This window comes from Culex pipiens, chromosome 1, assembly GCF_016801865.2.
Source record: "Culex pipiens pallens isolate TS chromosome 1, TS_CPP_V2, whole genome shotgun sequence".
Classification (NCBI taxonomy): Eukaryota; Metazoa; Arthropoda; class Insecta; order Diptera; family Culicidae; genus Culex; species Culex pipiens.
Genome location: NC_068937.1, coordinates 6953650 through 6979962, shown reverse-complemented (window position 1 = coordinate 6979962; position 26313 = coordinate 6953650). Strand labels below are relative to the sequence as shown.

At 37.4% G+C, this 26313-nt stretch overlaps 1 protein-coding gene across 5 annotated transcripts in view; it reads left to right on the top strand.

The window, feature by feature from the left end:
* The first annotated feature begins 609 nt into the window (after positions 1-609).
* LOC120429937 (uncharacterized) overlaps positions 610-26313 on the top strand; it is a 58382-nt gene continuing 32678 nt past the window's right edge. The window contains exons 1-3 of one of the 5 annotated variants that reach the window (XM_039595034.2): positions 610-956; positions 2205-2424; positions 14756-15221. In XM_039595034.2, the coding sequence (XP_039450968.1) occupies positions 14967-15221 (255 nt within the window). In that variant the 5' untranslated portion in view covers positions 610-956; positions 2205-2424; positions 14756-14966. Of the gene's footprint in view, positions 957-2204; positions 2888-2925; positions 3168-14755; positions 15222-15869; positions 16017-26313 lie in introns of those variants that run through there. The other 4 variants (XM_039595030.2, XM_039595032.2, XM_039595031.2 and 1 more) reach the window with 4 other exon arrangements.

The window sequence follows — 26313 nt, the reverse complement described above, 5'->3', positions numbered from 1 at the left end:
TTTAACATTGTTGTTTTAAAATCGCTTTTCGTACCAGTTTGGCATGCAACTCAACCTTATAAAAATAAAATTCGGTGAAATTTGTCCGGAAAATGATAAAATTTTTACTGTTCTGAAAATTTTCGTATAAAATCTGATCGATTTTTCTGCTGACTATTTTTTGACAGCACGCAAACCCGTCTTACCTTATCTTATCTACATAGGTACCTTGATGAGATCCAATAATTTGATGTTATTTAAAAAAAAACGATTTTTGTTCTATGCATTTATCAACATTCATAAAAAAAAATCTCACTCCCAGTCCCCAAAGGGCTTGACAGTCCTCGCGCTCACCACAAACCGAGGGGTAAGACACAACGCGTCGAATTGTCAAACCGCGTTTCACTTCACACCACACTGCTGCCATTTCACTCGCACGTTTCGCACTCGCACCCATACCAACGTGTCGTGGCACTAGGTATTGGTGCGGCCTCCCTCTCCCTACCGCCGCCCCCTCGTCCAAACCAGCCAAAACGCAATAATTCTAAAATGTATGACATCACGCTGACGGATAAATGATGCTTGAGTTTTTATGCGTTCAGCTGTTCAGCGTGAAGAAATTTACGCGATGCCGCGGCGGGCGTTGAAATTGGAGGACATTTTTATAGCTAGAGACGCGCCATAAAGCAGGGCGCCTACTATAGAACTGCTTGCGTGCAAGGTGAAGAACGAGCGAAAAAGTTTTAAAAATAACATAAACATTACGTCATCCGCGTGCTCACTACGTGAGCGTACAGCTCGCGTTCGCCGAACAGTTTCGACCTAAACGCGCTGGTCGCACCAGCAATGTTATTGTTGTGATCTGTGTGTGTGAACGGGTATTGTGATTCACCGCGCCGCAGTTTTCGCGAATCGATGTTGTGGGTGCAAGTGTCATGTGGAGATTACTCAAGTTGAACTCGGTGAAACCCCGCAAGGTATGATCACGCGCTGCTCGTGGAAGGATTGACAGTTGACAGCTCGGAGAGCGGGGTCTGCTGTGGCAGTCCCCTGGTCGATATTTTGAAAACCAAAGTAGTCCGGTCGGGTGTAGAATTTCCAATTTGAAAACATCGCCGAGACTACTTTGTATTGCTAATCGATTGAAATTGTTTTGCGGCGATTGATTTGAGCTGTGCCGTCAACGCTGATGCGAGACTAGACGAGTCTACACGGAAGCGGGGACCAGTTGGCGCGTTTTACGTAAATGCCCTAGGACCGTGCGCGGAGCGCGGTGTGTTAATGAGCAGGAAGATTCAAGATCAAATCTCACCCCGCGCGCGCTCTCGACGTTTTTGATGACGTAATTCACGTCGTCGCCGCTTTAAAAATATACACTTTTCAATGTCAATTGATGCCCTTTAGCGGAGCGCAGGCGAGGAGGAGCTCATCATCCTTCCTGCTTGTGTTCATCATAGTCGTCGTCGTAGTAGTCGGCGCACTACTCGCGACCAACGTAGCCTGCTACGATTTCGGCAATTGTCAGTGGGGGAGGGGAGGGACACTTGACAGACATTTTCCGACGTCGACGACGGTGAAGAGTTTCCATTTTATGGTAATGAGACACGGTTCTCTTGCAGCCTGGCCGGGATGACGTCACCCCTGATTACGTATACCCTCCCTAGCTGTGCCTCTGAACGCATACTGCCAAACGAGGCACGTACAGCGTCACAGACACACTGACGCGTCGTCGTCGTCGTTCCGTTTTATGCTGCTCGAACGAATCGCCAAGTGGGCATCGTCGTCGACGTATGATTCTCTTCGCGTTTTGGGCAGTGTAGACTCTACGTAGGCACATACCGCTACATGTTAATTGTGTGTTGTGACTGGGGAAAACACGACGACGACGACGGGCCAGGGGTGTGACTGACAGTCGTCGTTTTGACAGATGACAGAAAATTGACAGGTGACAGATTGTACTTACATCAAGCAGAATATTTTGATTGTATTCCACTCGAAACCTACTCGTAATGTCATCCTGAAAGAAAAACAAGTCTGTCACACGTTGTTTTATGTCAATACTCACCTGAATCTTCCAAGCTTGATATCCCAGCCACGTCCAATCCCCGATTGGTCACCCCCTTGAGCCGACGTTTTCCACATTTTTGCGCACCAAAGTAGTCGTACACCAACACACCCTTGTTTACTCTCGCTCTCTCTCTCTCATTCTCACTCTCTCCCAGCAGTAGCTGACGACGACGAGCCGACGATGCCTGCTGAGCGCGCTCGCTGCGATGACGTTCGCCCGTACTGTCAAAAACAATCTCTTTAGTTTCGTTTGGGTGCTCGCGCTGGGCCTACGACGATCATGACGAACTCCTCCGTAGTTTCTGCTGCCTCTGCTACTTCCCGTGGACTTGACGTTGTTGCTGTTGTTGTTGTCGTCGCCGCGCGGATTCTTCAGTAGTGAGTGTGTTGTTGTGACACTTGGCGTTTTGTAGCGCGCGCGACAGTTCGGTGGCGGTCTTTTTTTTTCGTTTCGGTTCTTGTGGCAGGGCCTGCTCTGTCAACGCGCGAGGGGTACACCACTTTTGAAGTGTGACGGGGGAGGTGATAGTGTGGGGTTACGGGAAAAAAAACGAGAAGGAGGAGGAGGAAGAAGAAGCAGGACCTGGTTACGTAGACCCCTCGGCCACTACACCAATACACGCAGGAGTTGGAGAGTTTGTGTGACGACGACGACCCGTCCCGTTCTGGCGCGTGCTGTGTATGTGCGCGAGTGATGCGTTGGGCGTAGTGCGCCAGAGTGAGACCAACCGAAGCGCGGCTGTGTGGTGGTGAAAATTGTTGACGTGTGTACTTATTGCGAGAAGAAGTAACTTTTTTTTTGGGTAGATCGTAGTGTGTGACGGAGCAGTATACGTAAGAGGTATGTAATTTTTGTAAACCTTTTTTTGGTCCAAAAAGGCCAGGAAAAAATCTTTTTACTGCCCTTCGCGCACCCAAATCCGCGGACCATATTTTGGCGGAGAGTGTCCCCCGGTGGGGTCGCGAACGAAAAATCGCCGTGACCGTGACTTCCCGGAAGCTGCGTTATGAGCTGTGACTGAGAGTTTCGCCTGCTACAAGTGTCCCGTGAAGTGGATGTTTTGGTTAGGAGTTTCGTGTGTGCATCGGAAGCTGCTACGACGACGGCTGTCAAGAAGAAGGTACCTCGTAGTAAGCCCTGGAACTGTGTTTTGATCCGTCGCAGTAAGCCAAAAAAAATGAGAAGAGTTGATGGAAGTGCGGCAAGCATGGCATGCTAGGCGACGACGGTCGACCATAACATTCTCGGGCAGCCAAATTAATTGGTATCGCCTGTCAGATCTAATGTTGGTCGCGCGCGGTGATAAATATGGCGCTATCACGAGTGCCCCTGGTCGTCGCACGCGTGACCGCAGCACTGTTCCGTTCCGTTCCTAGCTGTCTGTTTCGTTTTGTACGGTTATCTACGGGGACGATTAGGTGTATATGTTATGATGGCAACATTTATCTCAATTTCGCATCCTGCCTCCGTGTGTGGGGCTGTCTAGATGGATGTGCGATGTTCAGAAGTTCATATCAGGCTTATTGCCACTACAGAGGACTTCAAGAATGTTGGAACTTCCGGATGATTTTTTTGTTGAAAGCAAAGCACTTCAATCGGGCTCAAATTGTAAATATATCAGTTTAACTCAGTTTTTCTGCAATTAATCCGCTGGGAGTGTCTGACCCCTTGGCAAGCATCGAATTTGTATGGTTTGACGTTTGAGGAAGGAGTCGAAAAAATGTAAACATATCACTTCGTAAATCAGCCAAATGTGGTTTCCAGCGTCACGGACAAATGTATTCGCGTGGAAAATGTAAACAATTCACGAGACCTGTCAAAATTTTATTCTGAAAACTTTTATTTCTTAGCTAAATAAAGTTATTTTGTGATCATGCAGCAATTTTTTTTTCTTTTGACAGAATACACAGTAGAAAAGTTGTTTAAATTTGGAATGTGTAATGCTAGAAGGTTGATAATTACCTATTATCTCAATTGAGACTAAAAAAGTGATATTCCACAAGAAAGTGGTAAAATAAAACATTTTCAGAGGTAAAAATACACATTTTTTTTCTGACACAATAACCATTCCTAGGTTAAAAGTTACCATGATTTTTTGTTAATAAAACAAATAAAACAGTTAGTAATACTTTTCGCATAGGCTGGTACATATTTTATTTAAAGTTTTTGTCCCTCAGCTCAGGTCGAGGTAGATAAAAACTAAATTTAAAATTTTACGCCAAATTTTCAAAAATGATAAGCATGACATATCACGAAATGCTTTATAGTGTTACATTACTTTCAGAAATTAGCAAAATATCAATGAATCTATGAACTTATTTTTTTACAAAGTTTTCGTCTTTTCCCGGTTTATGTTCAGAAAATTTAAAAATTGTAAAATGGATGGATCAAAAACGAAAAAAAAACTATCGTTAAACAATGTATTCTAAAAAGATTACAGTTGACTTTACAAGTTTTTTCACCGAAAATAGAAATTTTTGTATCGATAATATTTTTTAAAATTTTCAAATTTTGGGGAAATTTTAAAACTTGATACGATTAGGCATGGATTTTTTAGTTTTTTTTTTTTTTAGTACAGTCTTGACTTGATTATCCGAAGCCTCGATTATCCAAAGTTCGGTTTTCCGTAGATTTGTATGGAATTTCGAATAATCAAATCACGAACAAAAAAAATCGCATTTTTTTTTATTTCCCTGCTTTGAACATAAAATTCGAGTTCCGTGACCCAATTTTATTCAAATTTGAATGGTCGATTGCATAATAAATTAAAAAAATGCGTTCAATTTCAATATTTCATCACTGCCATATTGGCCGCCATCTTGGATTTAAAATTTTTAAACCATTTTAGAGTAGCTAAAGGGTCATACTGAAGCTCAACAACAAAAAATAAGACAACGAAAAAAAAAATTTTTTTTCGTGATTCGATTATCCAAAATTTAATTCTGCCAAGGCCTTCGAAAAATCGAGTCTGAACTGTATTGAATTTTATTTATTTGTATCAACTTAAAAAAAATAAAACAACTGCAAACAATGTTTAATGCTAGACTAAGTTTTATTTAAATTTAATTATATTTAAATATTAATAAGTGCAAAGTTGTATCATTTTAAATTTGGTTATTTTGGAGTTATTCGTACCAAAATATTCTTTTTTCATAAAGTTTCCTTGTCCTTAGAATTCCTAACGTTTTCCATGTCAAATCGACCAACAAAAATCTCTGAAATTTATGGTGTTCAATTCGTACGAAACTTTGAGGGCTAATTTTCCGCAGCTGAAAAGTAACTTTGCCGCAAAAAAAAATCAATATGAAAAATTTCGTTCGGAATTTGGATAGAAAGTTTGGAGTTTATTCGAAATTTGGCTGGTTTATTTGGCATGGAAAAAAATAGTATAAATGCGTTTATGGTGAATTATGGCTGAACAAAAACTTAAACGTGGTTTCCTCATTTTATTAAAAATGTACATGGCTGCCTCTGTTATTATGGACTGTTTTTTTTTTTTGAAATTGATTAGAATCAAATTAGCTGCCTTTTTATTTGTACAGCTAACACAAGAGAAAAGAATTCATTTTTCTATTTTCATCACACTATATTATTGTTAAATCGTAAATTTTTTAAGTTTTTTTAATAACTACATGGTAAAAAAAATCTGCGTAAAATCGCATGCAAAAGCACATCACCTTTATGAGCAGATGCATGTAATATTGCATGGGAAAACGTGTACCGTAAAACGGGGTGACTTTGATAGCCGGGGTGACGTTGATAGGTTTGAGATTTTTCCGCAAAATGAAGAGTACAAATTAAATACGTACGGAATGGTATGGAACCATTCTGACCGTGGTAGAGAAGTGTTCAAAGTGGTCTTGAAAGAAGTTTTCATAAAATTTTGAAAAATTTAAAAAGTGAGTTAACTATAATTAAGAAAATGTTGATAAATAGCATTATTTTATTATTCTGAAAGTATCACTATTTTCACAATGAACATGATTTCGAATCGGAAAATGGAATGCATTTTCGGATTCTTTGCACAATTTTCCACTAGGAGAAGGTAAAATAAGTTTGGAAATAATGAATATTATGTGTTTTTGAAACATAATTTTAAAAAATCTCCCAATTTATTAAGGTTTCGTAGCGCGACTGTGTTTCAAATGTAGGTGGCGCCAAAATGAGGTTACTTGCCAAAAATCGTATTCCTTTCTGCTGGATTGAAGAACAAAATCGCTTATTTCTCATGATTCCCTGCATCAATCTTAATGAAACTGGTTGCAAAAGACGAGAAAAATATTTTGCTTCAGAATAATGAACATCAATTTTTTGGCGCGCAAAAGTTTGTGACCTTTTACTTTAAAAAACATGTTATGGAACACGAAAAAATGAGTTTCATCGTATATATCAATGAAATAAACAGTTTTATAGTTGATAACAGATGTGCTAACGTATATTCCACAATTTTTATTGATTTTTCACAAACTTTCTTGCCAAATAGTCCAAATTACTATCTTTTTTTCAAATTTACAGTTTTCTCATAGAAAAATTAAACAAATATTGGAAAATTGTACACCAAATTGCTGGAAATAATTTTTCTCATCAGAATCCGGCATAAGTTTCATAAAAATGTTGATTTTGAAGGTAAAAACACATTTTTTCAAAAAATCATAGGTTTACGCTATTTGATCATAGGTGGCGACATGTGAGCAGTTCTCTAGGATTTCGGTCATTCGATTTTTTTTGTATTTTTTAATCCGACTGAAACTTTTTTGGTGCCTTCGGTATGCCCAAAGAAGCCATTTTGCATCATTAGTTTGTCCATATAATTTTCCATACAAATTCGGCAGCTGTCCATACAAAAATGATGTATGAAAATTCAAAAATCTGTATCTTTTGAAGGAATTTTTTGATCGATTTGGTGTCTTCGGCAAAGTTGTAGGTATGGATACGGACTACACTGGAAAAAAATAATACACGGTAAAAAAAATTTGGTGATTTTTTTATTTAACTTTTTATCACTAAAACTTGATTTACAAAAAAACACTATTTTTAATTTTTTTTATTTTTTGATATGTTTTAGAAGGCATAAAATGCCAACTTTTCAGAAATTTCCAGGTTGTGCAAAAAATCACTGACCGAGTTATGAATTTTTTAATCAATACTGATTTTTTCAAAAAATCGAAATTTTGGTCGTAAAAATTTTTCAACTTCATTTTTCGATGTAAAATCAAATTTGCAATCAAAAAGTACTTTACTGAAATTTTGATAAAGTGCACCGTTTTCAAGTTATAGCCATATTTAAGTGACTTTTTTGAAAATAGTCGCAGTTTTTCATTTTTTTAAATTAGTGCACATGTTTGCCCAGTTTTGAAAAAAATATTTTTGAAAAGCTGAGAAAATTCTCTATATTTTGCTTATTTGGACTTTGTTGATACGACCTTTAGTTGCTGAGATATTGCAATGCAAAGGTTTAAAAACAGGAAAATTGATGTTTTCTAAGTTTCACCCAAACAACCCACCATTTTCTATCGTCAATATCTCAGCAACTAATGGTCCGATTTTCAATGTTAATATATGAAACATTTGTGAAATTTTCCGATCTCTTCGAAAAAAATATTTTTGGAATTTTCAAATCAAGACTAACATTTCACAAAGGCCAAACATTCAATATTACGCCCTTTTAAAATGTTTGTCTTGATTTGAAAATTCCAAAAATATTTTTTTCGAAAAGATCGGAAAATTTCACAATTGTTTCATATATTAACATTGAAAATCGGACCATTAGTTGCTGAGATATTGACGATAGAAAATGGTGGGTTGTTTGGGTGAAACTTAGAAAACATCAATTTTCCTGTTTTTAAACCTTTGCATTGCAATATCTCAGCAACTAAAGGTCGTATCAACATAGTCCGAATAAGCAAAATATAGAGAATTTTCTCAGCTTTTCAAAAATATTTTTTTCAAAACTGGGCAAACATGTGCACTAATTTAAAAAAATGAAAAACTGCGACTATTTTCAAAAAAGTCACTTAAATATGGCTATAACTTGAAAACGGTGCACTTTATCAAAATTTTAGTAAAGTACTTTTTGATTGCAAATTTGATTTTACATCGAAAAATGAAGTTGAAAAATTTTTACGACCAAAATTTCGATTTTTTGAAAAAATCAGTATTGATTAAAAAATTCATAACTCGGTCAGTGATTTTTTGCACAACCTGGAAATTTCTGAAAAGTTGGCATTTTATGTCTTCTAAAACATATCAAAAAATAAAAAAAATTAAAAATAGTGTTTTTTTGTAAATCAAGTTTTAGTGATAAAAAGTTAAATAAAAAAATCACCAAATTTTTTTTTACCGTGTATTATTTTTTCCAGTGTAGTCCGTATCCATACCTACAACTTTGCCGAAGACACCAAATCGATCAAAAAATTCCTTCAAAAGATACAGATTTTTGAATTTTCATACATCATTTTTGTATGGACAGCTGCCGAATTTGTATGGAAAATTATATGGACAAACTAATGATGCAAAATGGCTTCTTTGGGCATACCGAAGGCACCAAAAAAGTTTCAGCCGGATTAAAAAATACAAAAATTAAAATTGAAGAAAAAAGACCGATTTCGTAGAGAATTGCTCATGTGTCTTTTAGCTTTGCTGCAAATTCTCTATAGACATTTTCAGTAGAACAAATGTCATATAAAATGTGAAAACTTTTGATTCTTGCTCCGATTTCAGTTTATAGTGTAATGTGATTCGATAATTTTATAAACAAAACTAGTTTTAACGAGTTTTAGACAAAATTTTGACTTTTTAACAATTTTACCATAAATTTATATGTATTTTGATTAACAGCTTATAAACTTAGATAACTATTTATAAACATTGTTAACACATTATTATTTTCTTAAAAGCTATTTCAGACACCTAAGTGATGGTACATTTGACGTAAACATAAAATTTGAACACATTAAATCTGATTTTTACAAAATCAACCCGGGCTTCAAAATAAGAATTTTCAATGCAACTATTTTTTAAAACACAAATGAAAAAACTTTTTATCAAAAATAGTGCATGCACCTTGTGTGCCCTACCCTTGTACATGTTTTGAAAATAGTAATCTGAAGACAAACCTTACCAGTTGGAAAGTATTTCAAAAATAAATTGAAAGTCTATCAATGTCACACCGGTTTACGGTACATAAAAACATTGCCATTGGATTTTTTTTTTTTTGCTGTGTAGGCTACGACTGATCGAAATTAATTGCAACTTATTTGTTAAAGCTTTATTTTTTAAGCATGATCTACATCCAAAAGTAACTAAAAATTAGAAGAAGAAAAACACAAAGCAGACAAACTCAATGGTTGAAGTTAATGAGTTAAGACAAACTAAAAATTATATGTATGTGCAAAAATAAATTATAATAAAAAGAAATTATTTTTGTTTTTAAACAAATTTTGTCTTAAGAGCTCTAATGGCCCTAGGATTAAATTCCTTTTCCAATTCCAATAAAAAAGGTCTCTCGAAAAAACAATATGAAAATATGTTCCACCCTTCATCCCTCGGGAAATCGGGAAAACACCCCCATCACATGACAACTTTGGTCATAGTAGGCAGTTTAACCAACAAAGAAAAAAAAAACTCTAACATCGGCAGCAACTACTGTTACTGTTCCTTCCCGCCATCACCAGTGCCTACTTTGAGTGCCATCGAAGTCTTCCCGACCGTCGAAACCGCACAAACTGGTTGTTTTTTGGATGAATCATGCCCATTATATCGATGATCGCATGAAAACAAGCTTTCCTCTGTGTGAAAACCTCCCCGCGCACACAAACACACACACACACACACACACACACACATACAAATACAACAACGCCGCGCAGAGTATTCTGTTTCTCTCCGGCTGTGCGCGCCCGGTTACAGGGCCTGCAGGCTGCCAACACCTTAATTCCTGGATAATTTCAAGGTTATTTACCCATCCCACCCCACGTGTCCCCTCTCTCTCTCTCTCTACCAAATGTCGGTCCCAGATGGTTTGGCCTCTCTCTCTCTCTCGTTCACTCCAGTTTGCTCTCTTTCCACGAAAGACGATTTTTCGGGAAAATCAGTGGAAAATTACACCATTTTCCAGTGCGCTAGAGCGAGACGACCTGCGAGCGCTGGGAGAGTGTCCTTGTGTAAGGATTTTCCGGCTGGCAAAAGGAACCGGCCATATTGTTATTATGGGTGGGGGTGGGGAAATTGGCCCGAAGTTGACACAAGCCAATGTTTTGATTTTCATGCCTCACTCACACACCGTCAAAGTAGGCGCGCTAGGACATTGTTGTCATCCCGTGATTGCTGATGATGATGGGATGATGACTTCAAAACCACCCACTTTCCATCTCTCTACCAACTTCTTCTTTTCCAACTTCTCCGCGACCTCCCCACCACCTCTGATTCATGCATCTCCAGTGCGCTCAAGGTCGATGGGAGGAAAAGTGGAGCGGGCACAGCGTTACTTTGACAACCGTTACCACCCAATATCGCGTGTGGCCACCACCCCCCAAACGAGAGAGGAGGAGAAGGGAAGGGGGGGGGAGGAAAGGAAAGGAAGAAAGAAAGAGAGCGCGCGTGGAAAACAACCGGCTCTAGAAAATTGGGGTGGTAATATTTGGAAGGGACGTTTTATGGTTTCATGAAAATTAGAAAAAAATGTTTTCAAATTCGGTAGGTTTAAAAATAAACTCGATTTTTTTAAAGATTTTGAAGTTTTTTGTCCTGCCTCTTTTTTATTGAATTCTGAGGACAAAAATCCTTTTTCTAGGGTGGCCACTTAAGTCGTGAAATCGGGATAATGTCGAGAATTCGTCCAAATTCGCAAAAAAAATGGGAAAAAGTCGGGAATTCAAAGGAAATTCAGGAAAAAATCCCGAGCAATCAAGTTGGAAAATATTACCAAACTCTTGAATAAATTTAACATTTTTTAACAAAATTGTGATCCAATTCAAAGCTTTATGTTAATGGTCCTTTAAACGTTAAAAATCCCATAGCTTATATGACAATTTAAAAAAATCTATGAACACCAAAAAATGTAAATAACAAGCCATAGTCTCAACATTTGAATGTAAAAAGTGTTTCAAAATGCATTTTACACTAGTTCAGTTGTTTTGCAAACATTAGTTTTGAAAAAATCTAAGTTTCGACGAAAACAAAAAAATTAACGAAAAAAAATACTTTAGCGGTAGTGAACATCGAAAACTTAAAAAAAATCAGGTGATTTTTAAATCAACTCAAACATGCTAAAAATGATACTAAACAACCCAAGTAACATTTTAGGTTTTAAGTAGGCCATAAAAGCCTATTTAGGCCGTATCAGGGTTTTCAGAACCATGATAAAACCTGTAAGTTTAAAATTGTTACTAGGGGAAGGAGAATGCATTTTAAATTGATTTCAGTTGATTGTACATAAATTTCCATTGAAATTTCGAAGTGTTTTGAAAACATTTTTTTTGTGCCCCCTGATTTCTCTGCCCAACTTTGAAGGGGGAGGGATGACAAAAACTTTAAATGAAATTTGTACAAGCCTTAGAAAAATGAGCTTAACTTCAACAATTATGACTAACGTAAAGTTACTATTCTGATTCATAGTTTAAGGTTGCATTGCTAACATATTTGAAAATGATTCCAAGGAAATTGTTTTTTTCCTTACTTAGTTAAATTTGTAAAGGGAAATTCATTTAGGCACTACATTTCTTTTAATTTTGATTCCCGTAACTTGAAGATAAAGCACGATTTTCATTTATTGTAAAAACTTTAAGATCAATTCCATCGTTTTTGATGATAAATGAAAAATATTTTTAAGCTAACAGAATTAGGCTACAGAAATGACAAATTAAATTAAAACATCATTTAGCTTAGGCTGGTACAAATTTTATTTAACGTTTTTGAGGGGGGGGGGGGGGGCCTTCAAAGTTGGCCCGAAAAATCAGTGGGCAAAAGACTAGATAAATCCGATTATAGTTTTACACAAATTCCCAGATTTTTTTATGAGAATCCTGTTTCAATTTTTTATTTTATTTTTGATAATTAAATATTAAAATTAAGAATAAACATTAAATTTAAACTTTTTGCCCTTTCTTGCAAACAAAGATGTTGGAGGATGTATGTTAATGTTGGCTATTTTTGATAATAAATTTTTAAATTTTATGTTGTGTTATACTTATAATTATTTTTAAAAAGGTGTTTTTTTAGTTATCTATCTGATTCAAAATTATGTGTGCTTTTTGGAGGATTTTTTTTATAAATTTGTTTTAAGGTTTCTAAATGTATGTCAACTAGTTTAATTTTTGATTTTTTTTAAGAATTGTTATTCGTTGGTTGATATTGCCATTTTATAGACAGAGGATTTGCAATTATTTTTTGGGTAAGAAATGCCTATTATTTAAAATTCAGAAAAAGCCTGGAAATCAAAAATGGGATTTAAGTGGCCTTCCTGTAAATTTTTTCAAACTTGATGAGGCCAATAAAAATTTTATTTCTTCTTCAAAAAAATCTGCGCTAAAAAAAGCTAAAAATATATTTTTTTTTATTTAAAAAAAAATAAAATAAAACGATGGTTAACTATTAGGAATGCATTGTGCCACGTTTATTTGTGACTTTTTTTATCAAAAAAGGCTGTGATGCAAAACGGGCAAGCTTAAAACAGTTTTATTTAATTTAATTTTTAACAATCTTAGTTTTGCTTGTTGTTTTTTGAACGAAAAAATCTTCTTTGACAGCAGATTTTGAAAAAAGCGTAATATTCATCATAAAACCTCCTCTTCCATTGTTTATCTAATTTTTTATTCATTTTATTTGTTTTTTGTCGAGGAGGCAGAATATTTCTTGATTTATGTTGAACTATAAAATTTCTAAAAAAAAATGAGATTTGAAAATAAAGTGCTGTTTGGTCGATACTTGAAAAAAAACGGTTTTCTGTTTATTTTACTTTCGCAACTGAGCAATTCTGTCAGATTTTGGTCATTTGATTTTTTTCAAATCAAGACTAACATGTCAAAAGGGCGAAACATTCAATATTACGCCGTTTTGAAATGTTAGTCTTGATTTTAAATTTTTGAAAATATTTTTATCGGAAAGATAGGAAAATTTCACGAATGTTTCATATTTTAACATTGTAAATCGGACCATTAGTTGCTGAGATATCGACATCTGAAAATGGTGGGTTGTTTGGGTGAGACCTAGAAAACATAATTTTTTTTTGAGAATTTGATAAGCTTTTCAAAAAAAATTTTTTTTAGATGTGGGCAAACATGTGCAATTGTTTAAAAAAATGGAAAACTGCGACTATTTTCAAAAAAGTTACCTTCAAATGGCTATAACTTGAAAACGGTGCACTTTATGAAAATTCCACTTAAGTACTTTTTGATTTAAAATTTGATTTTACATCGAAAAATGAAGTTGAAATTTTTTTGCGACCAATATTTCGATTTTTTTAAATCAGTATTGATTCATAATTTTATAACTCGGTCAAATATTTTTTGCACAACCTGGAAATTTCTGAAAATTTGGCATTTTATGTCCCCTAAAACATATCAAAAAATTAAAATAGTGTTTTTTTTTTTGCAAATCAAGTTTTAGTGACAAAAAGTTAAATTAAAAATCACCAATTTTTTTTCAGTGTAGTCCTTATCCATACCTACAACTTTGCAGAAGACACCAAATCGATCAAAAATTTCTTCAAAAGATGCAGATTTTTGAATTTTCATACATCATTTTTGTATGGACAGCTGCCAAATTTGTATGGAAATTCATATGGACAAACTAATGATGCAAAATGGCTTCTTTGAGCATACCGAAGGCACCAAAAAAGTTTTAGCTGGATTAAAAAATACAAAAATTAAAATTAAAAAAAAAATTATCGATTTCGTCAAGAACTGCTCTACTGTGTTGTCATAAACAAGATGAGGAATCTTCAATTTTTAATAGAAAATTTTCAGAATTCTTTGAAAAAAGTATTTTTGCAGATGGTTTTTTGTTACTATCATTTCTATCTATTTTTTTCGACAAAATAAATACACATTCTTATATTTGGCACATGTTTGTATAGTATAAATATTCGGCCAAAAACATAACCAAATTTCTGTTCGTTCAAACTTCTTAAAATATCAGCAGGTTTTAAAAGTTTAGAAGCCCTTTTGCAATGTTAATACCAAATACCACGAAAACACACCGCCTTCTTTGCTCCCTCCACCCGAATAACCGGCGAAGAATTCCTTAAAGGTGACACAAATTCCCGTTGACGAAAAAAAGATGAATACTAAGATGGATTACATTCCTCCCGCATCCTAGCAAGCTGTTGCTCGTGGACCGACAATTGCGTGATGATTCCACGCGATGGATCGTTTTTCCCAGATGGAAATTGATTCCTCGAAAATCGATTAGGTTTTTCTAAGGAAACGCTGTGTTTTGATCTGAAGATATTTGTTTTGTTTTATGGCATCCACCATTATGGCAAACACAGTGACAGCTGGTCACCATAATGGCTGCAGTCCGTACAACCAAATCTGCCGCATCGAGGCACGTTTATTCGGTGGATTTTTCCACAGATTTCGCTTCTTATCAATACAGCCCCACCTCTTATCGAATCCAGAAGTCTCGTCGAAAGATAACATTATTTGCATTCGTACATCTTGAGCTTTTTTTTCTCTCTTCTTACACAATATGTTTTCTCTTTCCTTCCAGAAACGAGACCAATAGCCGTGTAGTGGTAACGGACGCCACCACCCCCCTTCCGACGGCTGTGTGACCAGTTCCGCGGAAACCTCGCGCATTCTCCACCACCACCCTCCTCCTCTTTCCCCCTTCCACCTCCAGTCGTTTCGAAACGGCAGGCAAAATTTCGAAACTGGCGGGCAACTCCGGCCGAGGGCTGTGGCAGCTCAAACAGGAAGCGATGGAGAACGCGGCGATGGTCGAGGAGAACGGAACGGGCGGCTCGCTCGGCGACCAGATGAACCAGTCCCAGGATCCACACAACAACAGCAGCAGCAGTTCCGGCGGGCCACCGGGCCATCCGGTGTCACGGGGTCCCCCCAACGGCAGCAGCTCCAGCAGTTCGACCGGGCCCAGCTCGAGTGAATCGGCGGCGGCAGCGGCCGCGAACATTGTACAAATTCTACCGGCATCGCATACCTCGGGCAGTGTACAGGTGAGTGGCCCCAGGGGTTGTTAAACACTGTTAAAATATGGTAGACCCACTGAAAAACGCATGGCGGAGAATGGTTTAGCTCAAAGTGACAGTCATGTTAGCTTCGACCATACTTTTTACACTGGGTCACTGGGATCAATTTTTTTGAATGTTTTTGGAACCTCTGACGAAATTTACGCAAAACCCAATCAAAGCAATCGAGTTGAAATTTTGACCCGACTTGGCTTGCATGACTCAATCTGTCCCCGCAGTTGACGGTGCTGCCGCACCGTCCGCTCCCTTCAGAAACCTTCCAAGTGGGGGCCTGCCTGACACATCATCTGGTCTGGCCTGGCCGTTTCTTTCTTTCTTCATTTCATTTTCCTGCACACATATTTTTGATAAAAATACTGCGTCGTATTCCATCCCTCTCTCACTCTCGCTCACTCCCGCGCCCAGCTCCTGAAATCACTTCGATTGGAGAGACCTACGTAAGCTTCGCGACAGCGCCTACTGCGACTGCGGTGGTGGCGTCCACGGATGATGTCATCAAAAATCATTACCCCGATGCCGGTCGGTCTTTCCTCGCGCGCTGTTGTTTGCTGATGGAAGTAGTGACTGTGATGATGTAGTGCCCCTCTGCGCGTTGTATGGTGTTGTAGACGCGGGAATATTTGTCTTGTTTAGTTTTAGAGTGTGTCATAGTTGTGCGTTCTTTTTGCCGCTTGCTTCTCCAGTGAGTGTGATCGGTCGAGTGTTTTGATTCGCGCCATTTTTCGTGGCTCGAGGGGTACTTTGCGAGGTGTTTTGAATGGGGTAAGAAAGTGACGTATACCTAGGTTCTACATTTTGTCTGATTTTTATTTATTTTTTCATATATCAATAAAATGTTGAATTTGACGTTTAAATAATAGATTTTTCAAAAATCATTAAAAAACAGTCATCTCGAAAAGGTAGCACTTTCTTTTGTTTCGCAAATCTAAATCGAAATGTCAAACGCAAGCAACAACATTGCAAAAAAAGTGCGCAATGGCATGACAGCCACACTTTTTTTTCTAATGTTGGTACCACTGCGCTATTTTGACATTTCGGGCGTGCACCATTCGTAGCGCCATCTTCGCTTAAAAATCTGAATATTTTTATTTGAATGGAACTTTGTCTCAGTGATTTTTCATGCAAAAAAGCAATTTTCGGGGGCGCCATAATTTCAAAACACAAAGTTCGCGAAAATTTATTTAAGTGTGAAAATTGTTAAAATAATCGTTTTTCCGTTCGTTTTTCCTCTGGATTTGAGAGAGCGAGATGATCGTGTCAGCTTTCACGTCCAAGCTGTCAAAAATAACAGTGGACGCAGAAAAATAAAATTGAGAGTAGTACAGACTTTTTCTTATTTTTGCAGCAGATTCCAGTTTTTGTCCTTACAGATTTCTTTACAGGAACTAAAATTATCTTATGAGGGAGCGTTATTTTATTACGTAATTAGAGGAGCTGCTTTTTTTCATTTGTAGTTATCTTTGTTAACCTACGCCTCCCGTTTGTGTTTGTTTTTTGTCCTGCTCCTTTTGTTTCGCGTCGCGTGCACAACAAGTGAAAGTATTTTACTAACATTCGTATCCACTTTCCCGTGAATCAATCGGCTAAGTTAGTTCGATTTGCGATGCGTTTTCGGTCTGTTTGTTGCCTTTTTCGGCCACCGTGCAAGTTGTTTAAATTCGATCAAATTTGGTCAAACGGTCAGTTTGATCAAGTTCCACAACAGGGTTGGGAAAAAGAGCCTGCGGTTTCGCTACCTTTTTCTAAGTAAGTTTAGCATCAACACTTCCCGTGCTCCTAATCCTTATTCCTGCCCCGGTGAATGGTAGAGATGGGAGCGGCCGGCAATGGATGGCTTTCATGGTGCTACCTGTCATGTTCTGGTAGAATTGGTTTTAATTCCCTCTAATCAATTTCTAAGCAGCCGGAGCTGGACAATTATCACATAACATGACGAAATCCAGTCTGCAACCCGCTAAGATCACCATCTCCATGCGAATACGAATGCGAAAATTGTTAAAATAACCTTGAACATCTTAATCGAAAATAACAGAAGTTTTTTAAAATATTTTTGTATAGGGTGACTACTCAAATCGCATTTTCTAACTTTCGCTTGACATCTCCTGAACGAAAAGTAATAGGCATTTCATATCTAAATGACTGAAAATTTAAAAATTGATTCCGATAAAGCAAATATCAACCATCTAACAAGATCAAGATCTAACAAAAGCAGAATTTAGTCCAGATTATCAATAACTTTTCAATAGCAGGCCAAGGGTGAAATGATACCTTTTCGGTTGACACCCGGTGAGGAACATCCTGGAAGGAGCGGAACTACACCCGTAGTGCTGTTAGCTGACCTTGGTCAAAACAGCTGCTCTGGTTCCTTGCAAGTTACCCATTTTCTTACCTCCACGTTGGCTTGGTTTCGTCATCATGATGACAACACGTGACCTTGCTGGTGGCCTGTGGAAACGAACTCGTAAACCTTTGACCAGCGAGGGTCAGAGTCGAGACGGCCAAAAGAAAGGGATGCGCAATGTGGGAAGGGAAGATTGTAGACGGTATTGTTTTGATTCACAGCATGTTGAGTTAACTGTTGTGGATGTACCTGATACATCGCAATACGGGGTTTCTCTTCTTTCCACTTTCAGCTACTATCTATCTTCTATTTCTGATTTTCTAATTCGACTGATTTTCTAATTCGGATTCTGTTTACTATCCACCATTTTATTTTGATTGCATGATCCTTTGTTTCTCTTATTTTCATATACTCTAATGCATCTTTTTGTTTTGTTTTGTTTTTGTTTGTTTCCATTTCATGTCGTGTCTGGACCTACGGTTGGAGAACGATTGCACCACGACAACCACTTCGGAGTGATATTATCACACTGGAGACAACAGCAACAACATTAGAAACCCTGATTTCACTCAGGTTCCCGAAAGTAACTGTATCGGTATTTTATAGTGTTTATATTTTACTAACATCCCTTTCTTTGCAGAGCATGGACTACATCATAAAGCGCCAAAGTGGGAAAGGGAAGTAATTTGTGATTGTAGAAGGTATTGTTTTGATTCACAGCATGTTGAACGAACTGTTGTGGATGTACCTAGAACATCGCAACTCGGAGTATCTCTTCTTATTATCTCCAACTACTTTAGTCCTGTTTCACTTATCTGTCAAGACTCCTCTACTCTATTTGCCAGTTTTAACTGCTGTGTTTTCCCTAACATCCCCAATCGGCTCCTAAAGTTGTCATTAATGCTATCTAAGCTTATATGATATTATTTATCATTTATCAAATAGCTTTTTTCATAAATTATTGCCTATATTTTTAATTTACTTCACTCTGTACTCTTCTTTCCTTCAACATACAATTATTCTTTCAGTATCGAACTTTATCCTTTATTGTCTACAGCTTTCCTTTATTGTCTATTGTTTTAATCTACGCCCTTTTCTTCAAACAAGTAAGGTATGAGTCCTTACTCAATATATTGAATGATCAAAGTCACACACATAACATTATTGTACTTTTGGTAAACTTTTGAATAACATGCTTAGGTTCAAAACATTGTAACAAAACACCGCGACAGAAGAAATAGCAACAGATAAACACGACTCAACACTAGGAAAGATTACAGGAGAAAACAATACACAGTAAAATAACAACTTCTTTTTGAATTCAAACTAAAAATAAAACAGTTTTTGCTTTAATGAATGTTGATAGGCACACTATAAATGGTTAGGCGCTTATACTTACATCAAACCCTACGTAATGTACCACCCCCGGCCGAGTTAAAATGCGTAACCGGAAAAGAAGGTGTGCATGCCTGGCACGAACACTCAAAGCGTGTTCTAGCGTGTTGCTCGTACTGACTCAGAGCAAGGGTAAGATGTAGGTGTAAGGGCAGTGCGTGTTCGTCGGGAACCTGGTGCATAAGATCGGTCAAGGCCCGTTCTTACACTGAAAATTGCGAATTGCGAATTATCAATAACTTTTCAATAGATAAAATTTCAATGTTCATTTCAAAAATTCCCTGACAAAAAAATTATGTTCCTCGGTTAGAACTAGAAAAAACGCAGATGACAAAAAGTTAAAAAAAGCTCAATTTTAATTTTTATGCTTGAATAAGCTGGTACAAATATTCTCCTGCGTTTAAAACCATTTTTAGCATGTTTGATTTTTTGAAAAACCGCATAAAGATTTTTTTCGCTTGTAATTGTTTTTTTTTTAATTTTTTTTTAACTTATGATTGCAAAAAAAAAAACTGAACTAACACTTTTTCATTTAAATATTGAGACAATGGCTTACAATGGGTGGCAGTGCGTGGCCGAATGGTATTGCTGTCCGCTTTGTAAGCGGATGATTCTGGGTTCGATTCCCATCTGCTCCAACCTTCCATCGGATGAGGAAGTAAAACGTCGGTCCCGGCCTTAGTTGTTGTTAGGCCGTTAAGTCATTCCAGGTGTAGGAGTCGTCTCCATGCCATAAGTACAAACAACACACCAAACCAAGCCTACTCCGGTGGAATCGCTGGCGGCGGTTGGACTCGCAATCCAAAGGTCGTCAGTTCAAACACTGGGGTGGAAGGTTCCTTGGAGTGAAAAGAGGTTTGGGTGCTCTCCCCATTCAAGCCTTCGGACTCCTAGGTTCGAGCAGAAACTTGCAATAGAGACCACAAAAGACCCGGGGGTCGTCAATGTGGATGGTTTGATTTTTGATTTTTTTTGGCTTATTTTTGGTTTTTTTTTTATTTTTCAATAAAATTATCAAACCATCTCTTATTTTATTTAAATTATTATGTTTATCTGTGCTCTTTTTTATCACAATAAAAAATCCCGCCTTCTTCTTTTTTTGCGGATTTTGGTGAAAACCCAACTTTTTCCTGAAATTCCCGATTTTATGACATGAGTGTCCACTCTTATTTTTCAAAAGTATCATGAACAAATCAATACGCAAAAATATTTTAATAAGGCATTTAAAATAAAAATAAAAATCCAATTTCGACGAGGACCAGCACACCAAATAATCAAATTTCGTTAAAAAAATTGCAGTACTGTACATTGGAATTTTACCAAAGTTATAATAAATTTTGATCGAGCCCTGGCATGCTAAATATGATTTTTAATGCAGGAAAATGCAATTCAAAGTATTTTCAGTTGATTTGACTACTATTTTCATTAAAATTTTGAAATCCAATTTCTACGAGGACCAGCTGACCAAATAATCCAATTTCGTTAAATACCTTCAAAGTAAGCTAGTAGTCAAGTTAGGCCGTTGCAAATATTTTTCAAAGTTTATGTCACCCCTTCAACATTGGTCTGAAAAATCAGGGGGCAAAAAAAAATTTCCAAAAAACTTCAAAATTTCCATGAAAATGGAAGTCTAATCAACTGAAAACAATCTAAAATGCATTTTTGTGCATTGATAATCATATTTAGCATGTTTGGGCTTGTTTAAAAATGTTTTGAATTTTTAAGAAATTCCAATGTACAGCAAACGCAACCGCAAAAAACTAATGATGGCAAAACAACTGTATAATGCATTCTAAAACACTTTTTTCATTAAAATGTTGAAACCATGGCTCGTAATTTTAATTTTCAGACTTTTTTATTTTTTTGCCCCCCCCCTTGACTTTGGTCAGAGTCGAGGGACATAAAGTTTAAAAAATACTTGCAACGGCCTTATTATTACAGGAAATAAAAAAAACGATTTAATTTAGTAAGTTATCGAAGAAAACCTGATAAGTATTTTCAATCGATGTTCTATTTAGCGATCTCATTACTTTTATTTTATTTTCTCATTGTCTTTTAGTTAAATTATTTTAGTTTAGTGTTATACCAAGTGCATTTTTTCAATATTTCATCACCGCCATTTTAGCCGCCATCTTTAAAATATCTAAATCACTTTAGAGCATTTTTGGAGTCTATTAGAGCTCAACGAAATTAAAAAAAAAATCGTGATTCGATAAACCGATTTTTTTCCGAGATCTCGGGTCAGTACTTCGTACTAAATCGAAAATTTTGTCAAAATTAATTTAAAAAAACAATTTAGGATGCAAAATCAAAATTGCTATCGAAAGTTACTTTACATTTTTGAAAGTTCACTTTTTTTGGTCTTCAGATTTTTTTTATGAAAATTTTCAATATGTTTTTAACTTAAGAAATAGTAGTTTATGCAACAAGTTGCAAAAAGAGGATTTTTTCAGCACGAGTCGTACATTTATCCAACGAGGTTCACCGAGTTGGATAAATACGAAGAGTGCTGAAAAAATCAAGTTTTGCAACGAGTTCCATACAACATTTTTTGCAATTACAAAAAACACACACTGAGTGAAATTTTATGTCAAATTTTCATGTATTTTGTCAATAAATCGTTTAAATCAAAAAATGTTGAAAAGTGTTACTTTTCGAAACAAGTGTTGAAAAGTTCAACTTTTCAGCACCCATTTGAGTGCTGAAAAGTAGAACTTTTCAGCATTTATTTTGAAAAGTGTTGCTATTCGATTCTGTTATTTTTGGTACAGAAACGTAGGCTATTTCGTCGTTCAAGAATGACAGGAAAAGTAAGTAGTTTTACGACGGAATTGCAAAAACTACTATTTCAGTGTCATCTAAGCCCTTATTTTCCAACTCGTGATATCTCTGAAACGGTTGGTTCGAATTTGTCAATAAAGAAATAAATAAAACTCTTTTTTCAAAGATAGAATTGCCTTATTGCTTATAAGGTAGTTCAGTACAAACATTAAAATATAGAACTTTTGTAAAAAGTTTCTGCCCTCCTCAATGAAAATAAATTTGAAAATTCGGGCTAAAATAAATATTTTTGGACAGCAAATCTGAGTTTAATTGAAAAGAAATTTTTTTCGTTAATATCGGCTTTCTGAAATTATACCTAGTTTTGCATTTGATTACTAAAAAAAGTCAAAGTAGTTATGTCACAGACATAACCGGAATGGCGTAGACTTACGTAAAATTTAGATATGTGGACATGTGGGTTTTCCATATATTAATTTGAAGAATTAGCTATATTCTAAATAGATAGAAAAAATAGATAGAAATAGATTTACGGAATATGATCATGAATGGGAGATGGAATTCAGCTAAGGGCGCTATTTCGGGGTGGTTTTCTTTCAAATTGTATGTAGTGTTTGGTGGGAATGATGCACAAGAAGAACTCTTTCGTGGGAAAATTGGTGGCCCTAAAAAGGACCGATTAGAGTTGGATGGTGGCGTTGGTCGCAAGGCTCGGTCTTGGCATCAGGCTCCATCTTGGCGTCAGGCTGCAACCGGGAGATGTTCCTTCCAGATGGGTGATAGGCTGCGGTGGATGCTGCAGGTGCTGGCGTTGTTGATGGATGCGAAACCGACAAAGTTGTTTAGGAAAGCGTGTAGTATTTGCGAATGATTGTGGTGCGAAATTTAGATTAGGCTGGTGTATCAACCAAAGTCAAAATCGGCCGATGATAACTAAAATACGAAACATACCTTCGTGACTGTGTTACAACATTTCTACCAAAAACAAGGTCAAGGCATGTGCGCCCAAATGTCGTTGTCTGTAAAGGATCGGAAAGCAGATCAAGCTTGAGGTACTCTTTCATAAAATCAACAAATTTCAAATTTTCCGGTTTGAGGATATCAATGTTAAAATCCCCAGACACAACAATCCGGATGTCCTGCTTTGCATACCAGAACAAATTCCGGATCAAGAAAGAAATTTTCTGTTTGTATGTTGCACTTGGCGAAATATACACAACAACAAACAGTGTTTGAATCCCATTTTCTGAAACTTTTGTGGCACAAATATCCCCAAACGAATCAGCCTCGAGTAAAATTGGATCATGTTCCTCACTTAACTGCTCAAGATCGTGAGGCATGGCCGTCGAAGAAGACGAATTTTTCTGGAAAATTGCAACCCCCCCGGCCCTTACATTGGCACGTTTAAACTCAGCGATACAATGGTACCCCTCAATGCCCACATTAGAACAATTGTTCAACCAAGTTTCACTCAATGCCAGGAAATCGGCTTTGGTGAGCAAGAAATCAGTCGAAACATCCAAATGATGTGCGTTTAAACTTTCAACGTTGAAACTGATAAGACTGGAGCTATGGTCCGTCGAATCCAGAAACTCCTCCAAAGTATCGCTGTGCGTTACAAGTTGGTGATTATTCAGCCTTTGCTGTTCCGTCCTCAGATCCACCATTCGAGGTGTGTTGCACTGCTTGGCATGATAGAATTTATGTTCCCCTGACAAATCGGTCAAATAAAGTCCCTCCAAAGATGTTACTCGAGACAGTCCAACATAAACCAGCTGTTGGTCCTGCTTCTTGTTGTAATCAAATACTAACTCGGAAAATGTTCCACCTTGCGACTTATGCACTGTAAGGGCACAAGCACTAACAATTGGGAATTGATTGCGTTTACAAGTTACGCTGCCAAGTTTAATGCTGACAGTTCGCTTCGAAATAGGAACCCAATCCCGCTCAACATTCGGAGGTCGAGAACGAGGTTTGCTCCGCAGAACGGCTCCGATAACATCATTTTCAAATTTCATCCAAAGTCGACAGATACGTTCTCCGGAATCATCCTCCCAATGTTCAATCAGTTTAAGCTTCCCGATAGCCCCATTGACAAGCCCATCTTGAGTTTCAATATTGGTGGTAATCATGTAAGGCATGTCTACCACAAGACACAACAAATATGGCAGACAACCCGTATCAGTATATTTCATCTTATGAAGTTTGCTGCGAGCACTGGCCAACTGCTCAGCGTTCTTATAACCAGTAAAAGAATCCTGTGCGATAAAATTTTCCCCCTCCATGTCCCGCAAAACTTCAGCATTGTAATTTTCCACACTGGCATTACAATGAAAGAGACGAATAGCGTCAGGTTTGTGCTCCTTGCACCACTCCGGTGTTCGGAAACGACTTTCAATAAGTTCAGTCTCAGCAGGTGTGAGAGCCTCACCACTGCCAATTTTGGTAAGAATCGAAGAAAATTCTACATCACTTTGTCGCATAACTTGCTTCAAAAGATGCAACTTAAGCGAGCGCCATAAAACTGGTCCCTGAACAGAACCTCTGCACGCTTTGAAAACTGGCAGTGCATTGACTGGTGGAAGTTGGAAATTATCACCAATCGGAAAAAATGGAAGTCCACCGAATGGCGCATCGTAATTCCCCGTAATTTGTTGCAATCGTGTGTGCATAGTATTTAAATTTTCCGCCCTAACCATACTAATTTCGTCAACAAATATAGCTTTACCACTGCCGAAAGCATTGCGATACAGCTGAAGTTTCTCAAATGAAAGCTTAGAATTTCGCTTGTTCCCCAAAGAAATACTGAAGGTAGAATGAACTGTTCCACCATTCAGAGCGACTGCAGCTTTTCCCGTTGATGCACAAGCAATATACGCATTGTACTGGGAAGAATGTTCTTGCGTGAAACGGTTATAAGTTTCCATCAATGCTCGAACAGTAAAAGTTTTCCCACATCCAGCAGGCCCAGTCAGGAAGACTTGAATTGGTTCATTTGGTTCGTCGCTGAAGGTGTTCAAATCATCAATTACGTGCAAAATTAATTTACGTTGTTCAAAATTTGTCTTCCTGACGATGGCGCAATAATCCTGCTTACTCAAAACATTTGTGCGCTTCTTGATGACGGCTGGTAGCTTGTTAGTAGAAGAAGGTTCCTGTTCGGGTTCAATAGGATCCAAATTGATAGTTCGAACAAAATCATTGTATCGTTCGGTTGCCTCATTCTGAACTTCATCTTGGTCGTTGTCTGCAACAATACGCAGATATTCCTCGACCGTTTGTTCGATGTTAAAATCGCAATCATACTCCTTGAGCTTAGTCAAAATTAAAGTTTCGTTTCGATCATAAAGGTCAATGAACTTGTTGTCGTCAAGAATGTCAACAGTTTCATTACGGAATGGTAGGAACAAAAGTACCATCTCGCGTTTGTAATTCGTCAAATCAGTCATTTTATACCCACACCACCTCAAAACCCGCGGATCTTTGCGCAAGGTATAAGTGTTGCCACGGATCGTGTAAAGAGCAACAAAATCAGCCAAGCAGACATCATCAAGTTCGGTGCGCTGTTCATATTTCTGGACGATATTGGAAGTCCAAACATCAGTAGAATCATCATCAATCCCCTCCTGGTCCATTCGCTTGTTGCGCTTTCGGGTTTGAATTCGTTCATGGGGCCACATTGTAGGAATAAATTCAACTTTTCGGCTGGCTTCCGTCATCGGTTGCCGTAACAAGAACCAAGCGCCTTCTTGTGCCGAAATTTCGACTGAATTAAGCAGATTCATACCAACTTTCTTCAGCAAAAACTTGTAATCCTGATCAGGGTATTGTTCCTGTAATTTAATCAATTCACGGTGCAAGTTGCTAATGCCCCGGTTGCTCTTGTTCACGTATTCAACAATATACGCAGCGCAAGCAAATTCTTCCAGAATAAATTGCATATCCATGTTCGAGCAAAGCTCGCCGGCAACCCAAGGATTGAACGAGTTGGTCCAAAGTTCTTCCAAAGATCGCTTCAGGAAAACTGTCGGTCGTCGGATTGACGCACGAATAACGTTCAAATAGTTTTCGTGCGAACAATCACAATCATCGAGAAAGTTTTCGAAAGAGTCGTACACTTTCTCTTCCAAATTTTTGCGCATAAAAGCGGCTTTGTCAATAAAATTTTTGCGACGATTATCGTCGGAAGCCATAGGCAGCAGAATTCTGGTCTGATCCATTGGCCAGTACGGAATGTTGAACCGACAGTGCTTTTCGTTACGTTTGTAGCACGTAAAAGTGTGCTTGTGAACCTGATTGCTGTAAGTGTCAGGCAAGTTGACCCGGCTAACCGAGCAAAGAAAATCAATCAATTCCACAGTTGCAGGCATGTCCTCGGAGACTGCTTCGCGAGGATCGCCGTTCAACCACAACAAAATGTGAGCATGGGGGCTGCCACGGTGCTGAAATTCGATGCGTTTGAAATAATCAACCACATGATACTTCCCAAAAGGGCTAATTTTGGGATTCGAAAGAATGTTCAAGAAGGAATCAACAAATTTG